The sequence below is a fragment of the Gobio gobio genome (assembly GCF_949357685.1).
Source record: "Gobio gobio genome assembly, chromosome: 6".
NCBI lineage: Eukaryota > Metazoa > Chordata > Actinopteri > Cypriniformes > Gobionidae > Gobio > Gobio gobio.
Genome location: NC_137102.1, coordinates 2,173,072 through 2,198,229, shown reverse-complemented (window position 1 = coordinate 2,198,229; position 25,158 = coordinate 2,173,072). Strand labels below are relative to the sequence as shown.

Below are 25,158 nucleotides of genomic sequence, written 5' to 3'. Positions count from 1 at the left end.
CAGAGATAATCAGTCCACATCTGTTTAACAATGTCTCTTTTTCACGTTCAATAAATACAATATGTATTTCTGAGCTGTGTAATAAAGCTTGTGAAATGGACAGGTATGCCCAGTAAACCCGGTTTAAAGCGCACGTGTGTGCTGATCGATTCTCTCGGTCATGTTTTAGTCTTTCCTGAATCCCAGCGTGTGATTGAGGTGGAAAAGCGGCGTGGATTGGGAAGTGTGAAAGGGTTGTGTGTGTGTGTGTGTGTGTGTGTGTGTGTGTGTGTGTGTGTGTGTGTCCTCAAAGGACGGGAGGAAGGGAGGGAGTCCCAAACAACGAGTCACACTTTAAGTGGACGACAGAACAATAAACAGATACTTGCTGTTATTTTGATTATTTTCCCGCAAGGACAATGCGGTGAACGATCCAGGAAAACCGACGCCGGGATTCATTCAATAATTCCTGCCGTTTCCCGACCGGACTATGAATATAACGAGCCGGTTTAACTTCTGCTGCTGCGGGAATAGGGTCATCTAAAACTTTGCACTTTCGTATTTTTTAGTTTTAAGTTTTTAAACACACTATCAACGCTTTGTTTTATTAGTATTCCCTTGTTGTATTGTGTGTTAGTGCCGCTACGGTGTAACGTAAACACTGTTCAGAGTCGCGTGTGTGTTTATATTGCATTATGGGAAACTCCAACGGTTTAGTTTGATCGTTGTCACACTACTGTCGTTAGTTTATCTGGGTTTATTTAAACTATTTCCAGCTCAGTGATATATAAACGAGCTGTGAGTCACCGGACTGGAGTATAATACACTGGACGTTCGCATGGAGACGGATTCGGTAACCGGTGGCGACGTGGACTCTGTTCCGGGAGGCATGATTTCTTTGGACCCGGTGGTCGACGGGATTTTGATGGACTCGTTTTGCCAGCAGCAGGGATGGGTCCGGGTGTACGGTGAGTGATATTCAGTCTCTCGGTGATATTAATCACAAGTCTGAGCTTAAATACACTGAATAACTAAACGATTTGCGGTTTTATTTTCGTTGACTCTTTAATACCGAGGGGAATTCAGAGTCTGTGTTCACCGACGCTTTGTGAGGCTGGACCGAGTATGGCAAGCCGCATAACATTAAGCTCATTCCGGTTCAGGTGGAGTGTGTGGTCATTCATCAGTACTGGGGTCACAGGTCACAGAGTTACTGTCCGAATACTTGTTTTTAATTTACCTAGAGTTCTTTCACAAGATAAAAATATGCTGGGTTATTTGGCAACCCAGCACTGGGTAAATATTGGACACATGCTGGGTCGCTCAATTTGATACTGAAGATTTTTGATTTTAAATAATAACCAGTCATAAGGGAGATGTACAGATCATCTTCAGCTGAATAAATCATCTCTCCACTGATGTATGGTTTGTCAGGATAGGACAATATTAGAACATCTGAGGGTGCAAAAACATCTAAATATTGAGAAAATCTCCTTTAAAGTTGTCCAAATGAAGTCCTTAGCAATGCATATTACTACTAATAATACATTTATGATATGAACATTGACCAAATATCTTCATGGAACATGATCTTAATATCCTCATGATTTTTGGCATAAAAGAAAAATGGATAATTTTGACCCATACAATGCCACAGATATACCCGTGAGACGCACCACTGCTGTTGAGGTCAAGGGTCACATATATAATGGCAATGGCAAGTCAGTGTTTTACAGTCATAACATACTCAGAATAAATGTTTTAGGACGTGACAGGAGCAGCAACAGCAGCCAATCACAGACATGTTTGATGAGCGTGTGAACACAATGGCCAATCAGAGGTGTTTATGATTCTGCCCAATAGCGCTCAAAGCACCACATTTTTTAAATTTCGGTACCGACTTGGTATCGCGGTCTGTAGTTTTGACAACACTAATACAAACCTTCAGGAAGTTTCTCTTAGAACAGAACACAAACATATCCAACATTGGGTTACATTATAAATAACCCAGCATTTTACAGAGTGTACACAATAAAGAGCTTCATCGCTGAGAAATGAAAGTAGATCTGCGAGTTTTGTTTCCTAAAGTGGATTATTGGTAAATATCCACATTCATCCAATTAGTCACTAGCACTTAATCATGATATACTAGTGTTTATTCTTCTATTCTATCGACTAGGAACTGTTTTATTGAGACGGAGAGCATTTGTTTGCCATTAGTGATCTGTAATATATTCATATATCAGCTATTCATGTTCAACTAGTATTCCAATTATTGCTGGATCCCTATTCAAGTCTAAAAACTATCATTTGGATTTTAGTATTTATTCTTTAGTAGGGCTGGGTATTGTTTGAATTTAAACGATTCCGATTCTGCTTATCGATTCCTAATTTGGATTCCAATAGGGTAAAAAACAAATGTATTATTATTGGGCTATTATTACAAAATATTTAATTGTAGCTGAATACCATGAACAAAAGTAAACAGGCTGGCAACTTTAACATATGGTTTAAAAATACCATAGCAAAAGAAAAGCCTTATATACATTTCAAGCATTATTAAAAAAGACTAGTAAACACTCAGTAATTAAAAAAGAACGAATTAGCAATTGCACAATACAATTGAACAAAGATGATTGAAATAAACATTTTCAGGTTGGTACAGAAACTGTAATCAAATGTAAAATAACAATGCACTTTATTGATCAATTATAAAGTCTATACATTACAAATATAGTTAAAAGTTATTCTGTCTAGAACAGCGAGTTCATTTTCTCGTCTTTTGTTGTTTGATTAACGTTATCATCAAGAAAATCGGTGTATTTCCGATAAGCGGTTTCTTATCGAATCACCGGTTTTGGGCAATTTGGAACCGGTTTTAAAATGGAACTGATTCTCGATACCCATCCCTATTCTTTAGTTTCTTATTGCTAGTCTTGTATCTTGGTAACAATTGGAATATATCCTAGTTAGAAGTGATGACAAATGACCCACAGACATGCAGAGTAGTCACTAGTTGAAGACATGCTAGTCACTATTGGATTGTTTACTAAAAAAAAGGTATGCGTATAACATTAAAATACTGAGTTATGTGGAATAAGTATTAAAATGGCTTGCCATACTAGCACAGCTCTAATAGAAACATGAATTTCCTTCCTGTTTGTGACTTACACTAAACACTTCCAACTGGAATATATGCTAGGTTAAGTGCTAATGTGTGCCTGATCTACTGGCTTTAATGGGAGGGCTTTCCTGTGTTGTAGTTTGTAAAGAAACAATAGCATGATGATAAATGTGTGTATTATGATTTGTGGTTAAGGGAAGGGCTGTGTAGAAATCCTGGTTATACATTGATCTGGTCGTGGCTGTTTGTCTCCTGGCTGTAATGGTAGGTAGGGTGCATTATGGGATAGACAAAGGTTTCATCGCATTGTTGACAAACCTGGAAATGTGTTTAATGCAGATTTAATGCATGTTCATTCATTTGGAGCATTTTTATTCTGATGTAGATGGCGTAGTAAGGCATGGCTGTTGTTAAGTGAAGCCGCTTTAAGGCTGTGTAGACCCTATAGACATGTTGCCAGGGGCTGTTGTCATGGCAGCCTGTTGTCTTCTTATTTAGGGATGTAAGGCGAAACCAGGGCCTTCGCATGAAAGACAGGACATCCAGTTCTCCACTGATTCTGAGCTCAAACAACTACTGCTGAAACTTCTCAATCAACCAGTCAATTAAAGGTTAAGTTCCCATAAAAATAAAATGTCATAATTTACTCTCACCCTCATGTCATTCAGTCCAAATCCTCAAGATTTTCTCTTTTTCTGTGGAGCACATGGAGAAACAAATCCCTCCAATGCGATTACAATTCCCACATGAAAAAATACTACAGTAAAATTACTCTAGTGTTTTTGAACCGTACTATAGTAAAGATACTACAGTAAATTGTAGTATATTATAGTATTTACTACACTTTGTTATTTTACTGTAGTATATTTACTATAGTACGGTTCAAAAACACTATAGTATTAGAGTAATTTTACTATAATATACTATAGTATTTTTTCATGTGGGTGAGCTCCAAAAAAGGACAAAAACACACCATAAATGCATCTGATAATCGGTCCATACGTTCCAAATCTTCTGAAATCATATAATAATCTTCACATCTGCCATAGATCTCTTTGTTCAAGCAATTCAAGAGTCAAGTCTTTGGAAAAATGGCGATCCAGTTCATAAAGAGTGACTTTGGCTGTTGAGTTCTCCATTTTATTTAGTGATTCAACTCACAAACAATTAATAATCAAGCTATTTTGTGATTTCAGAAGACTTAGAATAGTCACACGGACAACCTTTACGATACTTACACCGATCAGGCATAACATTATGACCGGGTGTGAATAACACTTTTCATCTCCTGTTAGTGGGTGGGATATATTAGGCAGCAAGTGAACATTTCGTCCTCAGAGTTGATGTGTTAGAAGCAGGAAAAATGCACAACAATGAGTTTGAGTCCAAATTCCCCAGATTTCAATCCAGTCGAGCATCTGTGGGATGAGCTGAACAAACAAGTCCAATCCATGGAGGACTTAAAGGATCTGCTGCTAACATCTTGGTGCACCTTTACATTCTTCCGAATAACTCCTTCTGTGTTCCACAGAACAAATAAAGTCATTTAGGAACTACATGAGGATGAGTAAACTATGACACACTTTTCACTTGTGTTTTGAAATACGCAGTCACATGTTTAGTCTTATTTTCCAAGCCTGTGCTGGGAATTCACATCCAAAATGTTGTAATGCATAAAGAATTCTCACATGTGCCGTCCAACACCCTATGACATAATTTAAGTTTCTTAGTTATTTGTCTGTATTAAAGTCCCACTGGTGTAAGCGTCCATCATATCATCCATGGTTAAATGCCCACGGCTCATCATCAGACGAGGTTTTCAGTTTTGTGTGTTGTTCATTCAGTGACTTGTTATTCCTGGGAAGTCTTTTTCTCGGTTTATAGCTGTGTGTTTAATGTCTGGGGGAACTAATAATATAATGTTATCGTGCTCCTCCCACAGGCTTACTCAAGGGCCGTTTGTGTCCTGTGTGGAGAGTGTTTATGTGCTTTAATGGGGGGTTTTGAGTGAGCAAGTAAAAGTTTAGAAGTATATAAATGCACTTCCTCTGTTGGGTTACACAGCTCTGGGTTGGCGTGGGCAGATTTGGCATCTGTTCGGACCTGCTGGTTCAAAAGCTTCTCACGTCATGTCCCTCATGCCGAAAAGGGACGGTTCCGGCACGCTGGATGACAGTGAATGCTGATGAAGATGTGTTTAATCTTGTAGAGGCTGCAGTGAATGGGATTGCTCAGGATGAGGTCTGTGAATCTGTGATGTAAGCTGGCCGTTTGGGGAATGACCTCAGCGGACTGGATTCCTGAATTCCAGAACCAGTGCGTCCATCACGGCATTCCAGCGCTGAAATAGCTCAATAAGGATGCTTGTCGGCTTCTCTCCCACTCACTTCCCTTATGTATCTGTTAAGAATGATGTTTTCCATGCCAGCTTGCCTATTCATGGACTTGTTTTGACCACGGCCGGCGATTACAAACCCTTTCCGTTGGCTGCGATCACGGATCTTCAGATCTGTTTGTTAGAGTTAGGGATGCACTGCGCATAAATGTCATGCTTTTTTATTAGTCAATATTAAAATTAAACATGGTTTTATATTTAACCCATTTCTGAACACATTTTTCTGAATGGTTTCATGCATATAGTCCTGTTAAAGGGATAGTTCACCCAGAAATGAAGATTAGCCCATGATTTCCTCTCCCTCAGCTCATCTGAGGTGTGTGTGACATTCTTCTCTCAGACGAATAAAATCTGAGTTATATTACTAAAGTCCAGGCTAATCCAAGCTTTAGAATGGCAGTAATAGTTGCTCTGTTTTTGAAGTCCATAAAAAGTGCATCTGTGTGTCATATAACTGCTCCAGCGGCTCTGGGGTGTTAATAAAGGCCTTCTGAAGCGAATCAATGCGTTTGTGGAAGAAAAATATCCATATTTAAAACTTTATCAAGTAAACCTTCGGCCGAAATATGGATATTTTTCATCCATATGTGAACATGTTCTGCATTTATTTCCCCCAGGTTTTAGTTTTTTTCTTTTCTTGAAAATCGTATTTGAATGTGCGGCAACTATAGTTATTAATATGTCATATGCAGCCCTTCAATGTCAAATATGACTAGGATGAGAACATTTGGCATCTAAACTCAAAATAACTACTTTCAACAGATCAATCTTTATTCATAAACACATTTATTGTGCATAAAAGTCGAAGAACATTCGATGCAAACTCAAAAAAGCTGCATCTTATAATCTATATGAAAACACAACAAGCAACAAATACATTTGTCTTAAAGTGGATGAACATAGTGCAGACATTAAGTTGCCCTATCAGGGCACTGTGTATCAAAAAGTTAAATTAAAATAAATTAATATAATGATGAAAAAATTACATCTTTATAAATAGTCCCATAGTATTCAATGGCTGACTGTAGGAGATTTCATATAATAATGTAAATGTAAACTCATTACTTGTCTGAATTTCCTCATTATTATGGAATCATAAGCTGCTAGTCATAAACAGAATTTGGTTAGATTAGAATGAAACGCATCCAAACTGAATGAAGGGTCCTCAATATTTTGGCCCTTACAAGACATTTCATAAAATATGATATTTTTCCCTATCGAATTAAGGTCTACTGTACAGTTAGAGATGTCAGTTAAAGGGTTAAGTTATGTTTTAGGTGGGATATTATGAAAGCAAAAAGCACTAAAGACCAAAAATCTTGATTTATGAACCTGTTAACACCCCATTTCCCCATTATATGAGCACTTACAAGTCATTTGCCCACCAGCAACCATAGCTCCTGCTTGGACTTTTGACTAAGTGTACAAAAAACTATAGATCTGTTGTAAGATTTGTTTTGTTTGGATGATTCTAGAGACCTTCACGATTATGTAGATATATATATATCAACAAAAAATACTTATTAGTAACATGAAAATGACCTTTCTTTGGGAGGGTTTGTCTTCGCTATGCTTCCTGGAAGTAGGGGTAGGAAGTTGGCGGTCTCATGTGACAGGAAGGAAGTTAATACCTTTTTTTTTGTCTTGAAATCCTTTATTTGGTTGTTTTATTGCGTGTCATTGAGATATGAAACATGGATACTATCTAGAAAAATACTTACAAAAGGAAAATGACAACTATACACTGCGGCGACTATAGTCGCGGGTGGGCTTAAATGGGTTAAAAGAAACGATGTATAGTCGCTTAAAGTTAAGTAAGTTGATTCTGGCATCACAGCATTATAATGAACTTCAATATGAAAAATTGATATTTTAGGATTTGCTAAAAATTGCTTTTAATGCAAGGCGAGTTTATTTATATAGCACATTTCATACATAATGGCAATCCAAAGTGCTTTACACAGAAATTGAATTATACTATTCATAATAAAAAATTAATTTATGACCTGAATCAGCCTTATCTGGAGTGGAAGAACAAAAAGTCAGGTTTGCGATTTTACTATTTATATTTACCAGTGTATTAAATAGTTTTGTTTTCGATGAAGTGAGCGTTAGATGATGGGTAAAGTCTTCTAAATGTAAAAAGAGAGATGAGCATATAATATCCACTATTACTCAATGTACACTACCGTTCAAAAGTTTGAGGTCAATATGATTTTTTTTAACATATTTTTAATCTTATGCTCAGCATTTGCATTTTTTTGATCAAAACACACAGTAAAAACAGCATTATTGTAACTTCTGTTTTTATATATTTTAAAGTATTAGAAGTGTAACGATATATCGTTAAACGATATATCACGATATAAAAATGTGACGATATGTATCGTTGATGGAAATGTTATGATTTGTTTTATCCAAGGCTCCGCTTACTGTAGTCGGCCTGTTTATAATTCACCCAAACACAAATGAAGATATTCTTTATGAAACCTGAGGGATTTCTGTCCCTCCATTTAAAGTCATTCCTCTCAAACTTAAAAGATCCAATAAATGTCGCAAAGAACTAATGAGTGTCTAATCCCAACACAAGTCTTCTGAAGAGACACGAATGATGGCTTGATGAACAGATTTACAGCAACACGCATACTGTACACCGACGTGAAAACAACACACTCTAAAACAAGCTGGGTTAAAACAACCCAATTACTGGGTTAGTCTATTGTCAACCAACTTGGGTTATTTTTAACCCAGCATTTTTTAGAGTGCATGAGAGTGAGTAAACGCAGAATTAAGATTCTTGGATGAGCTAAACATTCACAGTTTGAGTGGCCATTTTGAGACTCTTCTCACAATTAGAGCTGAGATGGATTGCAATGATCATCTGAAGCACACGCGGTAATAATGTCCTGATAAAAATACACTAATAATATTTAAATAATAATAAAAAAGTAAAAAAAAACCCTCTTCTTTATTTTGGCTTAAAATATCGTGATACATATCGTATTGTGAGTTCAGTATCGTGATTTATATCGAATCATGACACGAGTGTATCATTACACACCTATAAAGCATCATTCCTCCAGTCTTCAGTGTCACATGGTCCTTCAGAAATCACATGAGGATTGATTTAGGGTCTAAATATTAATGTTGTCAATGTTTTTTGGTGGAACTGTGCAATTTTAGCATTCTTTGATGAATAGAAAGTAGAAAGAAAAGCATTTATTTGATGTGGAAATCTTTTGTTGCATTAGAAGTCTCTTTACTGTCATTTTGAAAAAAATTATAAATCATTTTTTAAAATTGCCAACTCCAAAACATGTTTTGTTAAACATGACTCCCCATTATTTATAGGCAGTGTCTATTTGCACCTCAGTGTTGCTGTACATTAACAGGATGCAATAATAACATAGAGTGTAAATGATTATATTTATTAAAATGATTAAATGGATGCCGCCTTAATGGGACAATAAAAGCCCTCCCTACACCGACCCCTGACCCTACACAATACATGCTTTTATTATTATTAATCATTTCATTAGGCACTTTATTTCCACTTTTAGAACATTTTCTTCATTTTTATTGAGAGTAAATGCCTTTCTGATGTGATGTGTGATTTGGAAAAGGGAGAAGAGCGAGCTCTGCAAAAGGCGGATTCGAACCCGGGTCGATCGCGTCAAAACCAAGATCCTGAAGCCTTACACTACTGACTACACCACTGAAGATGTGGAAATATAGCGTCTCTTTATCTTGTTTGGCCCAAGCAGGCATTGTTAGACGGAGCTAGTGTGACCAACAAGGCGCGTTATTTGCACTTCACGATATATTCACGATAGCTAGTATTTGTACACCCTTTACATTTGTATTTCAATGTTGTAATTAGCAATTCATTTAATTTTACCTTTGAAGCAGATTTTGTTTGTCAAGTTTCGTAAAGGAACACGCCACTATTTTTGAGAATAGGCTCATTTTCCGTCTCCCCCAGAGTTAAACAGTTGAGTTTGACCGTTTCCATTCAGCCGATCTCCGGGTCTGGCGCTAGCACTTTTAGCATAGCTTAGCATAGATCATTGAATCTGATTAGACCGTTAGCATCTCGCTCAAAAATGACCAGAGAGTTTTGATATTTTTCCTCTTTAAAACTTGACTCTTCTGTCGTTCCATCGTGTCCTAAGACCAAAGGAAAATGAGAAGTTGTGATTTTCTAGGCCGATATGGCAGGAACTATACTCTCATTCCTGCGTAATAATCAAGAGCTGTGAGCCGCCCCATGAGTGCAGCGGCGCAGTGATATTACACAGCGGCTGAAAATAGGCTAACTTCAGTCAACATAACCAACGGGACGACCGGCTCACACAGAGAGCGCTGGGACTATTTTCAGCCGCTGTGTGATATCACTGCTCCGCCGCACTCATGCTAACGGTCTAATCAGATTCAATGATCTATGCTAAGCTATGCTAAAAGTGCTCAGCTGGAGATCGGCTGAATGGATTAAACTCAACTGTTTAACTCTAGGGGAGACGGAAAATTAGCCTTTTTTCAAAAATAGTGGCATGTTCCTTTAACAATAGTGTTTATATATATATATATATATATATATATAAAAATAAAAAATCTCATTGACTAATAACTGATATGAAGCTGTTAATATGCTGTGCATCAGTAGATGAGCAGCTGTGTCAAGTCATTTCTACATCCAAAGTTCTGTCTAAAATTCACTTACAAAGTCACATTTAATTACATTTCAGTGTGTCCTTGACTTGCCTCTCTATTAATCCCTGATTTTCAGTGTATTAAGCACCTTATATAGGGATTAGGCCCTGTTTAATGTGGATCGTGATGCTCACTTCATGTCATCTGCTTGGAGAAAGACCCGTGTGTCTAAGCTTATTAAAGTTTAGCTGGAATCAGGAAAATGGGGAGCTTATCTTCCAGCAATAACTCCTGAGGAACCAACTGGGATAATGGCAGTTCTCCAGTGATTCCCAGGAGTGATGAGAAGGACACATGCTCATGGCGGCGGATGCAGGTCCTCCACTCAGTGAGTTTCAGTCTGAAAAGCCCCTTAATTAGAAAGTCTGAATGGAGTTCAGTGTAGTCACAAGAGTTTCACATGCTCGCCTGCTTCCTCTCACACGGCCGGTTCAAAGGTGCCTTTGTGTCTGTAGATCCTTCAAAAGAGCATTCTGGGCCAGTCATGTGTGTGTCGACAAATAAATACACATGGATCAGGCATAACATTATGACACTGGTGATCTCTGTTAGTGGGGGGGGGTCTATTAGGCAGCAAGTGAACATTTCGTCCTCAGAGTTGATGTGTTATGTGCCGTTCACACCGGACGCGTGTACATGTTGAGTTTACTCGCGTGAATCGCGCGTGACATTCACTGCACAACAGACGTGATTCTCCTCATGGAGGAGCTTCTGCCAGCGGCTCGTCTCGTTGAGAAATGGCTGACATGGGCTGTTTACATCTTACGTCTTTTTTTTTTAAAAATCTACTGTTAATGTGTGACAAAACATAGTTTTAAGACTTTTTCAGTCGATAATGTAGTGGTTTAAAGCTCAAATCAGTGGTTTATTTATATAAAGAGTGCCTATTAGAACGTGTGTGTGTGTGTGTGTGTGTGTGTGTGTGTGTGTGTGTGTGTGTGTGTGTGTGTGTGTGTGTGTGTGTGTGTGTGTGTGTGTGTGTGTGTGTGTGTGTGTGTGTGTGTGTGTGTGTGTGTGTGTGTGTGTGTGTGTGTGTGTGTGTGTGTGTGTGTGTGTGTGTGTGTGTGTGTGTGTGTGTGTGTGTGTGTGTGTGTGTGTGTGTGTGTGTGTGTGTGTGTGTGTGTGTGTGTGTGTGTGTGTGTGTGTGTGTGTGTGTGTGTGTGTGTGTGTGTGTGTGTGTGTGTGTGTGTGTGTGTGTGTGTGTGTGTGTGTGTGTGTGTGTGTGTGTGTGTGTGTGTGTGTGTGTGTGTGTGTGTGTGTGTGTGTGTGTGTGTGTGTGTGTGAGCTCCAGTGGATCAGCGGCGCTCATTAACCCCGGTGAGATCAGCCTTTCCTCAGCCAGTTCTTCTGCCGCTGGCTCTGATGTCTCTGTGGCGGCTCCAGATATAATTCGTCTTTTAACGGCCGATCTTTCGTCTCATGGATCTATAATTTGTTCCCTGGCAAATCGTTTAGGCTGAGGGCAAAGAGAAGTTTCATTACTTTATATTTTTAGGCTATAACTGTACGTTGCAGTTGTAACGTTAGCCGACTAGCGCTGACTTTGAATGTTTGACTGAATTGTTTGCTTTATTTCATGTAAAGCTTGTTATACATTACGTATACTTTTGTATTATTGATCAAACATAAACTTGCATTTAACGAAAAGAGACTGGGTTGTGTTTCATGTCATTTAATGTTATCACAGTGATAATCATATTGTCGGAACCGGATATTAATATACAGATTTTCTCCTCATTGTTGTCACTACTAGAGCAAGCTCCTGATTGGTTAACGCGGCGCGAAATATCCGTTCAGATTTTTCAACTTGAGCGATTCGCGCATTCAAAACGCTCAATTCGCGTCCTTCGCGCCGCCTCAATCGCGCAAATCGCGCCGCAGAATGCCATTTCGCGTCTCTGCATTGACTTAACAAGTAAATCACTCGCGCGAATCGCGTCCGGTGTGAACGCACCATTAGAAGCAGGAAAAATGGGCAAGCGAAAGGATTTGAGCGAGTTTGGGCCAGATTGTGACGGTTAGACGACTGGGTCAGAGCATCTCCAAAACTGACCAGTCAGGGTGCCCATGCTGACCCCTGACCCCGCCCAAAGCACCAACAGTGGCCCGTGAGCATCAGAACTGGACCACGGAGCAATGGAAGAAGGCGGCCTGGGCTGAGGAAGCACAAAATGAGCAGCACAACAACGAGTTTGAGTCCAAATTCCCCAGATCTCAATCCAATCGAGCATCTGTGGGATGAGCTGGACAAACAAGTCCAATCCATGAAGGACTTAAAGGATCTGCTGCTAACATCTTGCTGTGATACTTCAGGGGTCTAGAGGAGGCCATGCCTCGACAGGTCACCAGCACAATATCAGGTCATAATGTTATGCCTGATTGGTGTGTATTGCAGTGCTTTGAGTCAGTAGATCGCACACTCTGGTGTTTCCCAGGGGATGAAGGCAGGTATCTGTCAGTTCTCCACCCTTTCCTTTCACTCTGAGTGGCTGGAAGACAATGTCCTGGGATTCCAGGCGTTACCTGAAAACACAGGAAGCCCCTTTTCCTGTTTTCAGGCCCACTCCTGATCACTCTTGGAGAAATATTTAGCTCCTCGTCTTGCGACAGCTCATGGTGGTGAAGTACCTTCTAATGCCCTCTTTATTATTTATATCATTACACGACTTTCTGTGAGTCACAGCATTCTGTGGTCAGACTGACCATATCCCCTGCTTCGCTGCGCTAGTTTCATATCTCTATTCTCTTCTCACAAAATAATGGGATTTCAGATCAACATTTCATGCTCATTTATTATTTATTTAGCAAGTAGTCATGGAATAAGCAGGGTAATGTACAGTAAGATGGTCATTATCACAAAATAAATCTCTTTAGAATGACACAAGAACTCTCGGTTACACTTTCAGGTCTTGATCACTTTATCTGGGCTTATTTAATGAACATGTACATCATTTTATTACATGGTTATGTGAAAAAATCACCTGCATTTGGCTGGTGGCGGGTGCTAATGTCCATCCCTGGTTTGAACCGCAATCGTGATTTGGCTTCTGTGCGATTATGAAAGCGCAAAGGCTGCTATTTTAATGAAATAAATAAACGCCCAGCGTGTCAGTGAAGAGCTGCTCTTATAACGTGCGTTTGAAAAAACAACACGTGTCAAACAACTTCACAAACTAGTAATGTGAAGTGTTCATAAACCTGTTTAATAACACGTTTAATAACACGCTTTAACTCACTTCATATCGTCAGTCGAGTGTTTGTGAGCTTCCGTAGCTTCTTATCACAGAATGAGGCAAACGCTTTATTTTATAGGCAGTGATAAATCATGTCAATCAGCACTAATTTATTATTATAATACCTGAGAAGGCTTGAAGAACTCAAATACACCATATCTTGTCGCAGTCGTGTGTTTATTGCCCTCATGTTTAATCAGTCAAAGCGTTTCTATCTTCCTTTTATTCAGCTACAGCGCTATAGCTTCACTTTAGGGATTTCCTGAAAACAAACGATTACTTCTCTAACGCAAATGTGGAGATTCTGCTCAAGGGCGCCCTCTGGCCTCCAGTATGAATCACACTTTTTGGTTACAAATGAGAAAAATACTTCTCTCTAAATAAATTTATATGACAATCCATATGTTTTTCTTAAATATACAGGCGTTTTCTTCCCCACAGTGGATGCATAAGAGGCTCATATTTCATATGAAAGACAGACTTTAAGAAATTGATATCACAGATAAAAAGCACAGATTTTTATAATGATAATTTTACAATAAATCCTTTCTAGACCTTTCTAATGATTTTTAGTCAGGCTGTCTGCATATTAACAGGTAACCCAGCAGTTTTTATTGTAAAATAAATTTTCTGTAAAATATAAATATTATTATTATTAGTAGTAGTAGTAGTATATTGTTATATGTATTCTTAAAGGGTTAGTTCACCCAAAAATGTAAATTGTGTCATTAATGACTGAGCCTCATGTGGTTGGACACCCGTCAGACCTCCGTTCATCTTCAGACACAAATGAAGATATTTTAGTGTAAATCTGATGCTCTGAAAGGCCTCCATTGGCTCAACTTTACACTCTCAAGACCCTTAAAAGACACTAAAGACTAAAGTTACAAAGTCCATCTCACTACAGCGGCTCTACAATAACTTTATGAAGACGACAATAGTTTCTGTGCGCAAAAAAACCCTAAATAACGACTTATATAGTGATGACGATTTCAAAACACGGCCTCATGAAGCTTCGAAGCGTTATGAATCAGTGAGTCGATTCAGCGGTTTGGATTGCCAAAGTCACGTGATTTCTGCAGTTTGGCGGTTTGACACGCGATCCGAATCATGATTCGACTCACTGATTCATAACGCTCTGAAGCTTCATGATGCCGTGTTTTGAAATCGTCATCACTATATAAGTCGTTATTTAGGGTTTTTTTGCGCACAGAAACTATTCTCGTCTTCATAAAGTTATTGTAGAGCCGCTGTAGTGAGATGGACTTTGTAACTTTAGTCTTTAGTGTCTTTTAAGGGTCTTGAGAGTGTAAAGTTGAGCCAATGGAGGCCTTTCAGAGCATCAGCTTTACACTAAAATATCTTCATTTGTGTCTGAAGATGAACGGAGGTCTGACGGGTGTCCAACCACATGAGGCTCAGTCATTAATGACACAATTTACAATTTTGGGTGAACTAACCCTTTAAATACTCAATTTTTAATAATGAAAATGTTATTGTAACAGTAATATTTCTTATTTTGTTAATAATAATCCTAATTATTATTAGTCATATTAATATATAAACACAAAATGTTATACACACACTTTTCATTTGTAAAAAAAAAAACAAGTATCGCATTCAAATCGCAATTTTAACCAGAATAATCGCAATTAGATATTTTCCCCAAATGGTGCAGCCCTAGTGTGAATGCTCGTGTGTTCTCCGTCTGAAGATGTGAGATTGTCCCGAACTCTTGCATTGATTAGAGAGTCTGCAGACTGGTGGCATGCGCTCTCTTCTGCTCTTACAGACGGATGCAGGAGCGCTGCTCACCCATGGACTCGGGATTGTCAGGATTGATTGTCTTAATGGGTTTGATTGTGATAACACCCCTAAGGTTGGACAACATCCTCTTGTTAAGCAGCTCGTGTCTCCACATTAGAGGATGAATGTCTGTGTGTGGAGACTCCTCTACGTCCGGCCAGGCCAGTTTTAATGTGGCTCAGTTTGTGTTTATCCAGAGCTGTGCGTTCAGAGATGATTCATTAGAAGCTGCTCAACGTTTTCTTGTAATGAAATGCTCTCTTGCCCCGGGTTAATGTAACGTGTGTGTTTTATCACGGCCCCTTGATGGATGTGATTCATTACGGGTGAGCAGGTCGAATGCAAAAACGCATCAATAAAGCCGAGCTGTCAGGAGGGAAGTACATCTAGATGAAGAGGAGGAAGAGGAGGAAGAGGAGGAAGAGGAGGCTGTCTGATTGAAGAGAACCCGTCAGCTTCTTCTTTTCAACCTATAATTCATCATTTGCTTCCTCATCGCAAAAATCTGGATGCTCTGATTCCCCATGCCCACTGAATAAAAGCCGCGCTGCGCTCGGACTTCCACAATCTCGTATTACGGGCAGAGAATCATGTGACGCCAAGCCGAAGGTTATGTGATATGCTCTCATATGAACCTCTGTGTTTCGCTTCCGCCTGAAGCTTTTACTGTGTGGCTTTGCAGGTGCACTGAAGGAAACCGCATTTATTCAGGAAGGCTTGGCATGTGTAAACAGAGCCAGAAGAGATTTCTTGCGTTGCAAAAGCTTGTATTGTAGGGCTTCGGCCTACCCTGCGATTGGTTTGCTCAGTCCACTAAGCACATATAACGCAACGTCTGTCATACACAATGCTTCACTTCAGATGGCTTGCACTGAATGACATCACGATGCATAACAAGACCCCTCCCACTAGCATTTGATTGGCTGACCCCAGCTGTGTGTGTGTGTGTGTGTGTGTGTGTGTGTGCACTCTTGGTAGGTGTAGCTGCTTGATGGCATCAAACCAAGCAGTTCTTTTGTTCCTGGTTGAATGTGTTTGCACATTACAGTAATAAAGCATTTTTATTTTTTGTAAATTTCATATCATAAATGTATTATTAGTAGTAATATGCATTGCTAAGGACTTCATTTGGACAACTTTAAAGGAGATTTTCTCAATATTTAGATGTTTTTGCAACTTCAAATCTCAGATTTTCAAATATTGTCCTGTCCTAACAAACCATACATCAGTGGAGAGATGATTTATTCAGCTGGAGATGAGCTATACGTCTTAATTTAGCATCGCCTGTTAATGACGTTATATCCGTGTTCTCTTCGATTTCCAGTTCTACTCCCGTAAAAACCATGGAAACACCAAAGACTCTTTAATGTGTTTTATTAGACAGGTGAGAAACTCCTCATTGTTCTCCAGCTCAACACAGTTAGTCTTATTGTGTAAATCTGCTGTTGTTGTGCATCGGAGATAATACAGCATTTTCTCCACCATATAATATATTATATGAGTAACTGCTTGCCATTTATCAACACAAGTCATCCAGTTTTTATTAGTGAGCCCATGTTATGTTCATTTTGCATATTTTCAGACCTTTCGATTCATAGTAATATGGACAGTTTTGATGGGTTTTTTTTGGTACAATTTTGGTTCTTTGTTTGGGTTCCCAATTGAATATACAATCAAGCAAATATAGAAGCAAAACCAGTTGAGAATCACAAACCTGTGTTCCTTCTAGGGGTGGAACGGTTCAAAATACTCACGTTTTGGTTTTTATCACGGTTTTAAGGTCCCTTCACACTGGACGTGATTTTGACGTGCGAATAATTTGCGCGATGGTTTTATTTTTTGATCAGCTGTGTGTGTAATGAGAGCTTCCACACCGAACGCGAATGTGCTACGGCGAAAAACTATGTTTATTTTTTCGTTTCAATGTCGATTTTTTTTGAACACTCGCAACGACAGAAAAGGCTTAAACCAATCACATACAAGGAAACAAAGGTCACTAAATGTCCAGTTGATGTTTTGCGCCACCTTAACCAATCAGGAGCTTGCTCTAGTAGTGACAACAATGAGGAGAAACTCATACGTGGATACCCGGAGCTGTACGAGACATCTTCATACTTTATAGAAACAGGAATAAAAAGGATCTTGCTTGGAAGAAAATGAGTTAGAGGTCGGACAGTCTGGAGAGTTGTAGGAAACGCTCTTTACTCAATTTGATATATATATATATATTGAGACTGCAAGCTAGCTAAAGCCGGCAAATTGAGCTTATTCGCTGTATTTTAAAACAATCCATGTCAGCCATTTCTCCACGAGACGAGCCGCTGGCAGAAGCTCCTCCATGAGGCGAACTCAGGTCTGATGTGAAGTGAATATCACACGAATGAAGCGAGTAAACTCAAAATGTTCAAGCGTCCAAATACACGTGAATAGCTCGATTTATTCGCTTCATTCACGTCCGGTCTGAACACACAGTTAGGGTTTGGCTACGGTTCGGTATGTTCTGTGGATGAACCAATATAATATATTTTAGTTCAATAATGTGTTTATTTTGTACTCTTGATGTTTTAGTGTCACCTCTTCATCGCTGTGCACTTTTGTTCTGCATCATGGCTGATTTGTGGTCACCAAAATATGTTTGTGTATTTCCCATTCATTTCTCATATCGCCCATTTTTGACTGTGAAGGAGCCAAGTGTGACTTTTTCCCCGACCCTTTAACATATCTGAATCATCTCCATGCTTTGTGTGTGTGTTCACATAGCCAATGCGACAAAAGTCACCACGTGTCATCCCATTCCGATGAAGCAAAACAATGTAAAATTAAAAAAACATAACTTTTTTGGGGTCATTTTGAGTGTTCAGACATAACCTGCTGTGTTTGCTAGGATACTCTCCAAGACGGGCATGTTGACATCATTTTTCTGTGAATGTATCCATTCAAGCGCAAGACTAGAAAGAGAACGCAATATTTGGGCGCTTCAGATGAGTACACACACACACACACACACACACACGTCCTCTCACAGTTTTCTTTCGTGTCTCATACACAAGAGCAACCGTTGTGTCCACACTTTCTGATCATCGCTGCTGTAATGTATTGGGAAGCCAGAATGTGTATCTATCGACAGAAACACACATTAGCCGAACTCTGTCTGTCTGTTGTTATTTTCAACAAACCGTATTTTTGAGATTTGAGATGAACTGAGGGGGGTCCGATTTCTTTACCGAGAACCATTCTACCTCTAGTTCCTTCATTTTAACAGTGAACTGTCATCTGTAATCCAGCCAGTCCTGTCAGAAGTGATGGTCAGTGTTTCAGCTGATGGTCATTATGTTGTGCCTCGTCGTTGATGTTGAGCGTGTGCTCGGTTTGCCCTGTGAATGACGGATGCATCATTCATTGCTTAGCAATGCTGTGCACAAATGAACGTCTGAAATCTGAGTGAGTTTCCTGCACTTTGCAGCGTTGCAGACCCTGAGGATATTAGGCAGCTCTGAAAGCCTCATCTGATTCGCTGATCGAGGACGGCTAAATGGGTTAGTTTGGCCATGCTAATGCACAGCTACAGTACAGCTCTACGGTTACTTCACATGCCTATCACTCAGTCTGAGATCAGAGTAAAGCGCATTAATAGATGTCTGTGTCATGAAGATGCTGAAGGTGTGTGTACAGCTGCATTTGCTTTGGGTATCTATTTGTGTACTTATTTAAGTGCATTGTGAGTCTTGTTTTGTGCATTTCCGTGAAATGTCTTTCCAGGGTTTGCGAGCGCCATCTCATCTATTTTGCAGGAGACCTTTAGTCTTGTGTTTCCACTCAGTCTGTTCCATCTTATCAGGGCTGTGCAGAAAGGGCTGCAGAACCGCTCAGCTGGACATCCGCTCTCCGTTCCAGCGCGAGCCAAAGGTCATCACTTCTCCAAAAGAGAGTCCTTATTTGACCCCTATCAAAGTGTTTCAGGGATGGATATTAAATCTGTCATCATAAGCCCTATTCGTACGGTAATTGTTTCCGTAAAAATAAATGTGCAGCGACCTCAGTGCTAAAAGATGTGCTCCTGGGAACTGCTCATGTGCTCAATAGCAGGATTGTATGTGGATGGATCATCTCGGCAAAGGAGAAGTGCTCACTAACACACATTTGTGAACAATATTTGAGAGAAATAGGCCTTTTGTGTACTTTGTGTTCAACTCATGAGTAGGGTTGGGAACCGAGAACCGGTTCTTATGCAGAACCGAAACTGATTTTTGAAAAATACCAGAACCGCGCGAAATTCCTAAGTTTCGGTTCCGAAAACGGTTCTGGTGCAATGTGTGCGCGAAGCGCTGGAAGCGTATCCTTTCATAGCGAGTGACAGCCAGTGTTGCCAAGTCCGTGGTTTTCCCGCTTTCCCGTTTTCCACTGTTGCCACGGGCTGTGTTTCATGTCCGCGGGTTGAAACGATTGTGCAATTGTGCGGGTTTTGTTGTGAAAACCTGGCAACCCTGGCTCACCTCATCATGAATATTAATTACGTTGCCTGCCGCTTCCAGGAGGGCAACGCAGTTCAGCACTGAAAGCCCTCGCGCTACACATTTACGGTTTTGCGTCAGATATTTTCTCGTTGACCACCAGCATAGCGAAGAGAAAGTCACAAGTATGGATTCATTTCCAAAGAATGAATGATAATGAAGCAAAATGTAACACGTGAAAAGTTAATAACATGCAAAGGAGGCTGCACTAGCAATTTGACAAAACATTTGCTACAGCACAGAGTGCCTCAGGGCTTATACCAGATTTATAGTGAAAGGCCTATATATATAGCCTATATATATATATATATATATATATATATATATATGTCAACCGTTGAGTCACCATGGTTTAGGTAAGCGTTTAGGCACAATTAGGCTACCTTTGTAATGCTGAATTGCAATTTATTATTTACAAGTTCACTGAATAACTGAATTACTATTAAATTAATATATAACTAATTAATAAATATAACTAATAAATATAATTTATAACTTGGTTTTATTCAGAGACAGAGAGATAAAATGTAATAAGACAATTTCAGAGGTGTTCATTTGAAAAAAAATGTGTTGCAAGAATGGCTTAATTAATACTGTAATATATGTACAGTACAGGACTTTTTTGACATTGCCAACCTGTAAATAAATTTTAGAGCAAGTAATAAACACAAAATGGATTGTTTGAGTTGCGTATTGTGCCTTTTTCCTTTACTACTATTTGTTTAATAATTTTAATGGAACCGGAATCGGAACCGGAATCGTTAGGCGGAACCGGAACCGGAACCGGAACCGGAAAATTTCTCACGATTCCCAACCCTACTCATGAGCAATGGGGGTAAAAATGAAAGTGCTGCATTTTTAATTTTGTTTTTCAGGGCTTTAGACTGAGACTAAATGGTGGCATTTTGGACCTTTTTTCCTGCTGGTGCGACAGAATTTGGTCAGAGGTCACACTGGTGCCCAAAACATTCAGGGTTTCAGTCCACAAATCATAAACACTCACCATGGACTTAATGGAGTAACACCCCATGGTGTGTGGGAGAAATGGTCAAATGTTTTTATTTGACTTTTTACATTATTCATCTCAGGGTTCGTACAACCTTTTGAGAGTGAAATTCAAGCACTTTTCAAGTGTTTCACACTTTTTCCAGCACTTCAAAGCTCTAAATATGATCCGTTTTTAGTGTGATGATTTGTAAAACTAAAAGTGTAAAGGTGCTGGCCACTTTATGGCAAAAACAAACAAACAAACAAAAACCACTATAACCAGTAGGTGGTGGCATAGGAGCACTTATTTGACTTAGACATTAAAAAGTAGGAAGTCAAAGTCTCATGAAAAACTAAAACTTTTCTTCTAAATTGTGACTGGATTACACAGAAAACCAGTAAAGAGAGTTCCTTTTAGTTCAGTGTGATACTATAGAAGAACAATAGTACATTTAGTAAGAGTGGAATATTACAATTTTCCTTATAGAAATGAGTTTTGCGCACATTACTGTTGTTAATAAAAGATCATTTTTTTCTGCATAATTCAAGCTCAGCGCTTCACTGTTAAATTCCCAATAAACAAACATGTACTTTTATTAGTAACTGCACTTATTAACTAATCAATGCAAAACAATAGTAATTTTATGATTAAATTAACCATATGAACATTTGTCCTAATTTTTTTAATGGTATTTCTTAATATTTATTCAATAATTATGGTCTATTTTTGTAATTGAAAATTATACAATTAAAAAAAATATATATATTATATTGCAGTATTTCAGGTTAAAATAGAGACTAGGCCTTCAAAATATATTTTTGAAGGCCTATTAGCCCCTCTTTTGGAATTATTTCAGAAATCCTGCAAGCATGTGTGTGACCACTAGAGTCTCTGTGGAGAGGCTGGAGAATTCACTAGTTCTGTTTTGAACACGTTTAATGATTTTTTGTTGTTGATGGATTTGAATATATATTTTAAAAAACCTCAGACTATTTATCATGAAGTTTAAGATATTTTTTTTTTTTTTAGAAATATAGATTTATTTCTGTGAATTTGTGTTTTTGCAGATTTTCCATTAATTTCCTATGGTGTCATTTTTGACCGGGAGTATTTTTGTTTACGACCAATTAGCATGCTGGAATCATGTGTGTGTTAACAGTCCTAATGCTAGAAAACTCACCAAGCTTCATATCATTCTGATGAAGCTGTGATTTTTAAAAATTCCAAATTTGATTCATAGGTTCAGTTTTTCGTGTGTGTGTGTGTGTGTGTGTGTGTGTGTGTGTGTGTGTGTGTGTGTGTGTGTGTGTGTGTGTGTGTGTGTGTGTGTGTCAATATCACACTCCTGATGTTTGAGAGTGTCACCCCTTCACTGCTGTGTACCTTTTTTTCAGCATTGTGGCCGATTTGTAGATTTTACACACAAATATTCAGAGATTTGTGCTTTTGCAGATTTCCCATTCATTTCCTATGGTGGGTCATTTATGACCGAAGACAATGAACGCTACTTTTTTTTTGTTACGACCAATTAGCATGCTCGAATCATGACCACAATTGTTTTGTGTGTTTACAGTCCTAATGCTAGAAAAGTCACCAAGTTTCATATCATTCTGATGAAGCTGTGATTTTTAACATTTCAAAACAGAAGATGTTCCAGTCAGAAATGACCAAAGAGCTCCAGAGGTTAAAGATGTTCTCCGTGTGTTTGGGGTTCAGATTTCCTCAGATTTCCTCCGATTTCCTCCGATTTCCTCAGATTTCCTCAGATTTCCTCAGATTTCCTCAGATTTCCTCAGGTTTCCTCCGATTTCCTCCGATTTCTCCGCTGTAGCTGCACAGGCTCTGACGGTTTGTGTGTTTCTGAGATGGAAAGGCTTCCTCTGAGCTGATGTCGGGCAGGATTTCCCCTGAAGAGCTGAAGCATGAGCGCTAACCTGTGGGTTATAAACACCAGGCCCCTGTTTCTGCGGGGCTGTCCTGGCTGAATGCCTGTGTGTTTACTGGACTAATGGGATGTTGCTAGGAACTAGAGATCCTCAATGTGTGTTATTTACTGCAGTGTTTTGACGCTGATAACACTTAGCAACATCATGAATAGCATGATTAGCCTTAGGGGCTTAAATGCGTGTGTCATTGCATTTTTTTTTTTGTTCAGTGAAAGTCTTCCCTTCCATCCCAAAAGCACAAACACAGTTCTCATGAACAACTCGATCGCGACAGGCCAACTAACCAACATATTACAATCATCAGATTAGAGGATCATCTCGATCTCAGGAAGAGGAAACACACACACACATCAGGAGTGTATTATCTCAGGCTTCACACTCTTCTTGAAAGGGCTTGAGTTAGAGTAGCATGTGCTATTACAAACATTAGCCAAAAGAAAAGTTCCAACGAATAACGCTTTAGAAAGTAGTGTTTATCACCAGGGAAACCATTATATTTCTGCTGTTCCAGAAGCGCCATCTACTGTCTAAAGCTCTATTGGGCCGGTGATAGTTTCTCGTGGGGTCGTGAGGTGTTTTCCTCATGACCGTCAGGGATTTTATTGCCTGAATCCAGAATGTCAGTGTTTTTCTCCCACCACCTGCGTAAAAATCCCCGGCCGAATGACCTCCTGCTTTTAGATTGCCGTCCGAATCCACAAGATGAGATCACTTCAAAATGCACTGTTTATATCCTGTTTGACCCCTGCAGGCCACCGTACGGCTGCGCTTCGCTGTCATTTGGATGCATTTTAAAGATCTAGACTTTCATTACTGAAATGCTGGCGAGTATTTACAAGAGCAATATTTCATCACCGCTCAAAAAATAATAATAACGAAAAAACATTTGAATTGGGCCGCGGCAGCAGTTATATCTGTTAAATATAATATATGCGCAGGTCTTAAAAGCCTTCACATTGATTTTTAAAAAGGTACATGTACAGGTGATTTAATAAATAATTTTGCATATTTTTAATGCCTAACAATTAACTTATACAATTCATGTAATTATATATATATCAATATATATATAATATTATAATTATATCAATATATAATTCATGTATACAATATTATCTCTATATTTTGATGTTTTGATTAAGTAATGATTTATACAAAAAGAAAACTAAAACTAGAGTGAAATAAATGTTAAAAGCAGGAATAAGAGCTGCAAACTGCATCTTGTACACCAGCCTCTTTACTCGTTGGATTTTGTAAAATTGGAAATTTTTCCTCATTTGAAATTATATTGTAGTTTTCAGTAAATGCCGTAGCGTAACTGCAGTAATGACACACACAGGTACAGTAGGTGTTTGATATATTGGCAATAACACACACACCTTTATCGTATTTATTGTGCTTGATTTAAAGTAAAAGGTGCCCTGAATCTGTCCGGACGCTCTTTGGCAGCTGCGGCTGGTTTAACATTATCCGGTGTGGAAGTGAGCGGGTCTCTCTCTCTCTCTCTCTCTCTCTCTCTCTCTCTCTCTCTCTCTCTCTCTCTCTCTCTCTCTCTCTCTCTCTCTCTCTCTCTCTCTCTCTCTCTCTCTCTCTCTCTCTCTCTCTCTCTCTCTCTCAATTCAATTCAATTCAATTGTGCTTTATTGGCATGACAATTGTTACAGTGTATTGCCAAAGCATTTATAATTTTACAAATAATCAACATACATGTACATACATTAAATAAAATAATTATAAAAGATTAAAAATAATAATAATAATAATAAAAAAAATAAAATAAAAAAAAAAAATAATAATAATAATAATAATAATAATAGCAATAAGTTGAACAATCCATAAACATTTAGAATTCTAGGAACAATTTAGAATTCGGTGTGTGTGTGTGTGTGTGTGTGTGTGTGTGTGTGTGTGTGTGAGCGCATCACTGATTGGTCGACTCCTCCCTCTTTTTGTGGCAGGCATTAGTGTATCTTGCTGCTAGTGGGATACATTCTCTTTTTTCACCTAATAAATATTGAAGTTTTGTTTTATTGTCTAGTTTTATAAAGTCAGGACAAAGTATTTGGAATTTGGGATAGAAAGTGTTTCTGATTAGTTGATAGTTTGGGCAGCTGGTGAGGAAGTGTGTCTCTGTCTCCACTTCTCCAGTGGTGCAGTGTGGGCAGATGCGGCTCTCTCTGGGCAGCCAGTTCTGTCTGTATCTGCCCGTCTCTACGGTCAGTGTGTGATTGCTCAGTCTGTACCTCGTCATTCTTCTTCTGAACTCACAGTTTTTCACTGCGCTCAGGTATTCTGCTGTTGTGTAGCTTCTGTTTAGGGCCAAATAACATTCCAGTTTACTCTGTTTTTGTGTTGTTTCATTCCAATAGGTCAAGTAATTTTCTCTTTGTGCTTTAATAATTTGGTTGGGCCGGATTGTGTGTGTGTGTGTGTGTGTGTCTCTCTCTCTCTCTCTCTCTCTCTCTC

The 25,158-nt window shown here is 38.9% G+C and overlaps 1 protein-coding gene across 4 annotated transcripts in view; it reads left to right on the top strand.

Moving 5' to 3' along the window:
* Positions 1-238: 238 nt before the first annotated feature.
* rasal2 (RAS protein activator like 2) overlaps positions 239-25,158 on the top strand; it is a 166,847-nt gene continuing 141,927 nt past the window's right edge. For all 4 annotated transcript variants that reach the window (XM_079820243.1, XM_079820242.1, XM_079820240.1 and 1 more), the window contains exon 1: positions 239-947. In XM_079820243.1, coding sequence (XP_079676369.1) covers positions 818-947 — 130 coding nt within the window. In that variant the 5' untranslated portion in view covers positions 239-817. The remainder of the gene's footprint in view (positions 948-25,158) is intronic.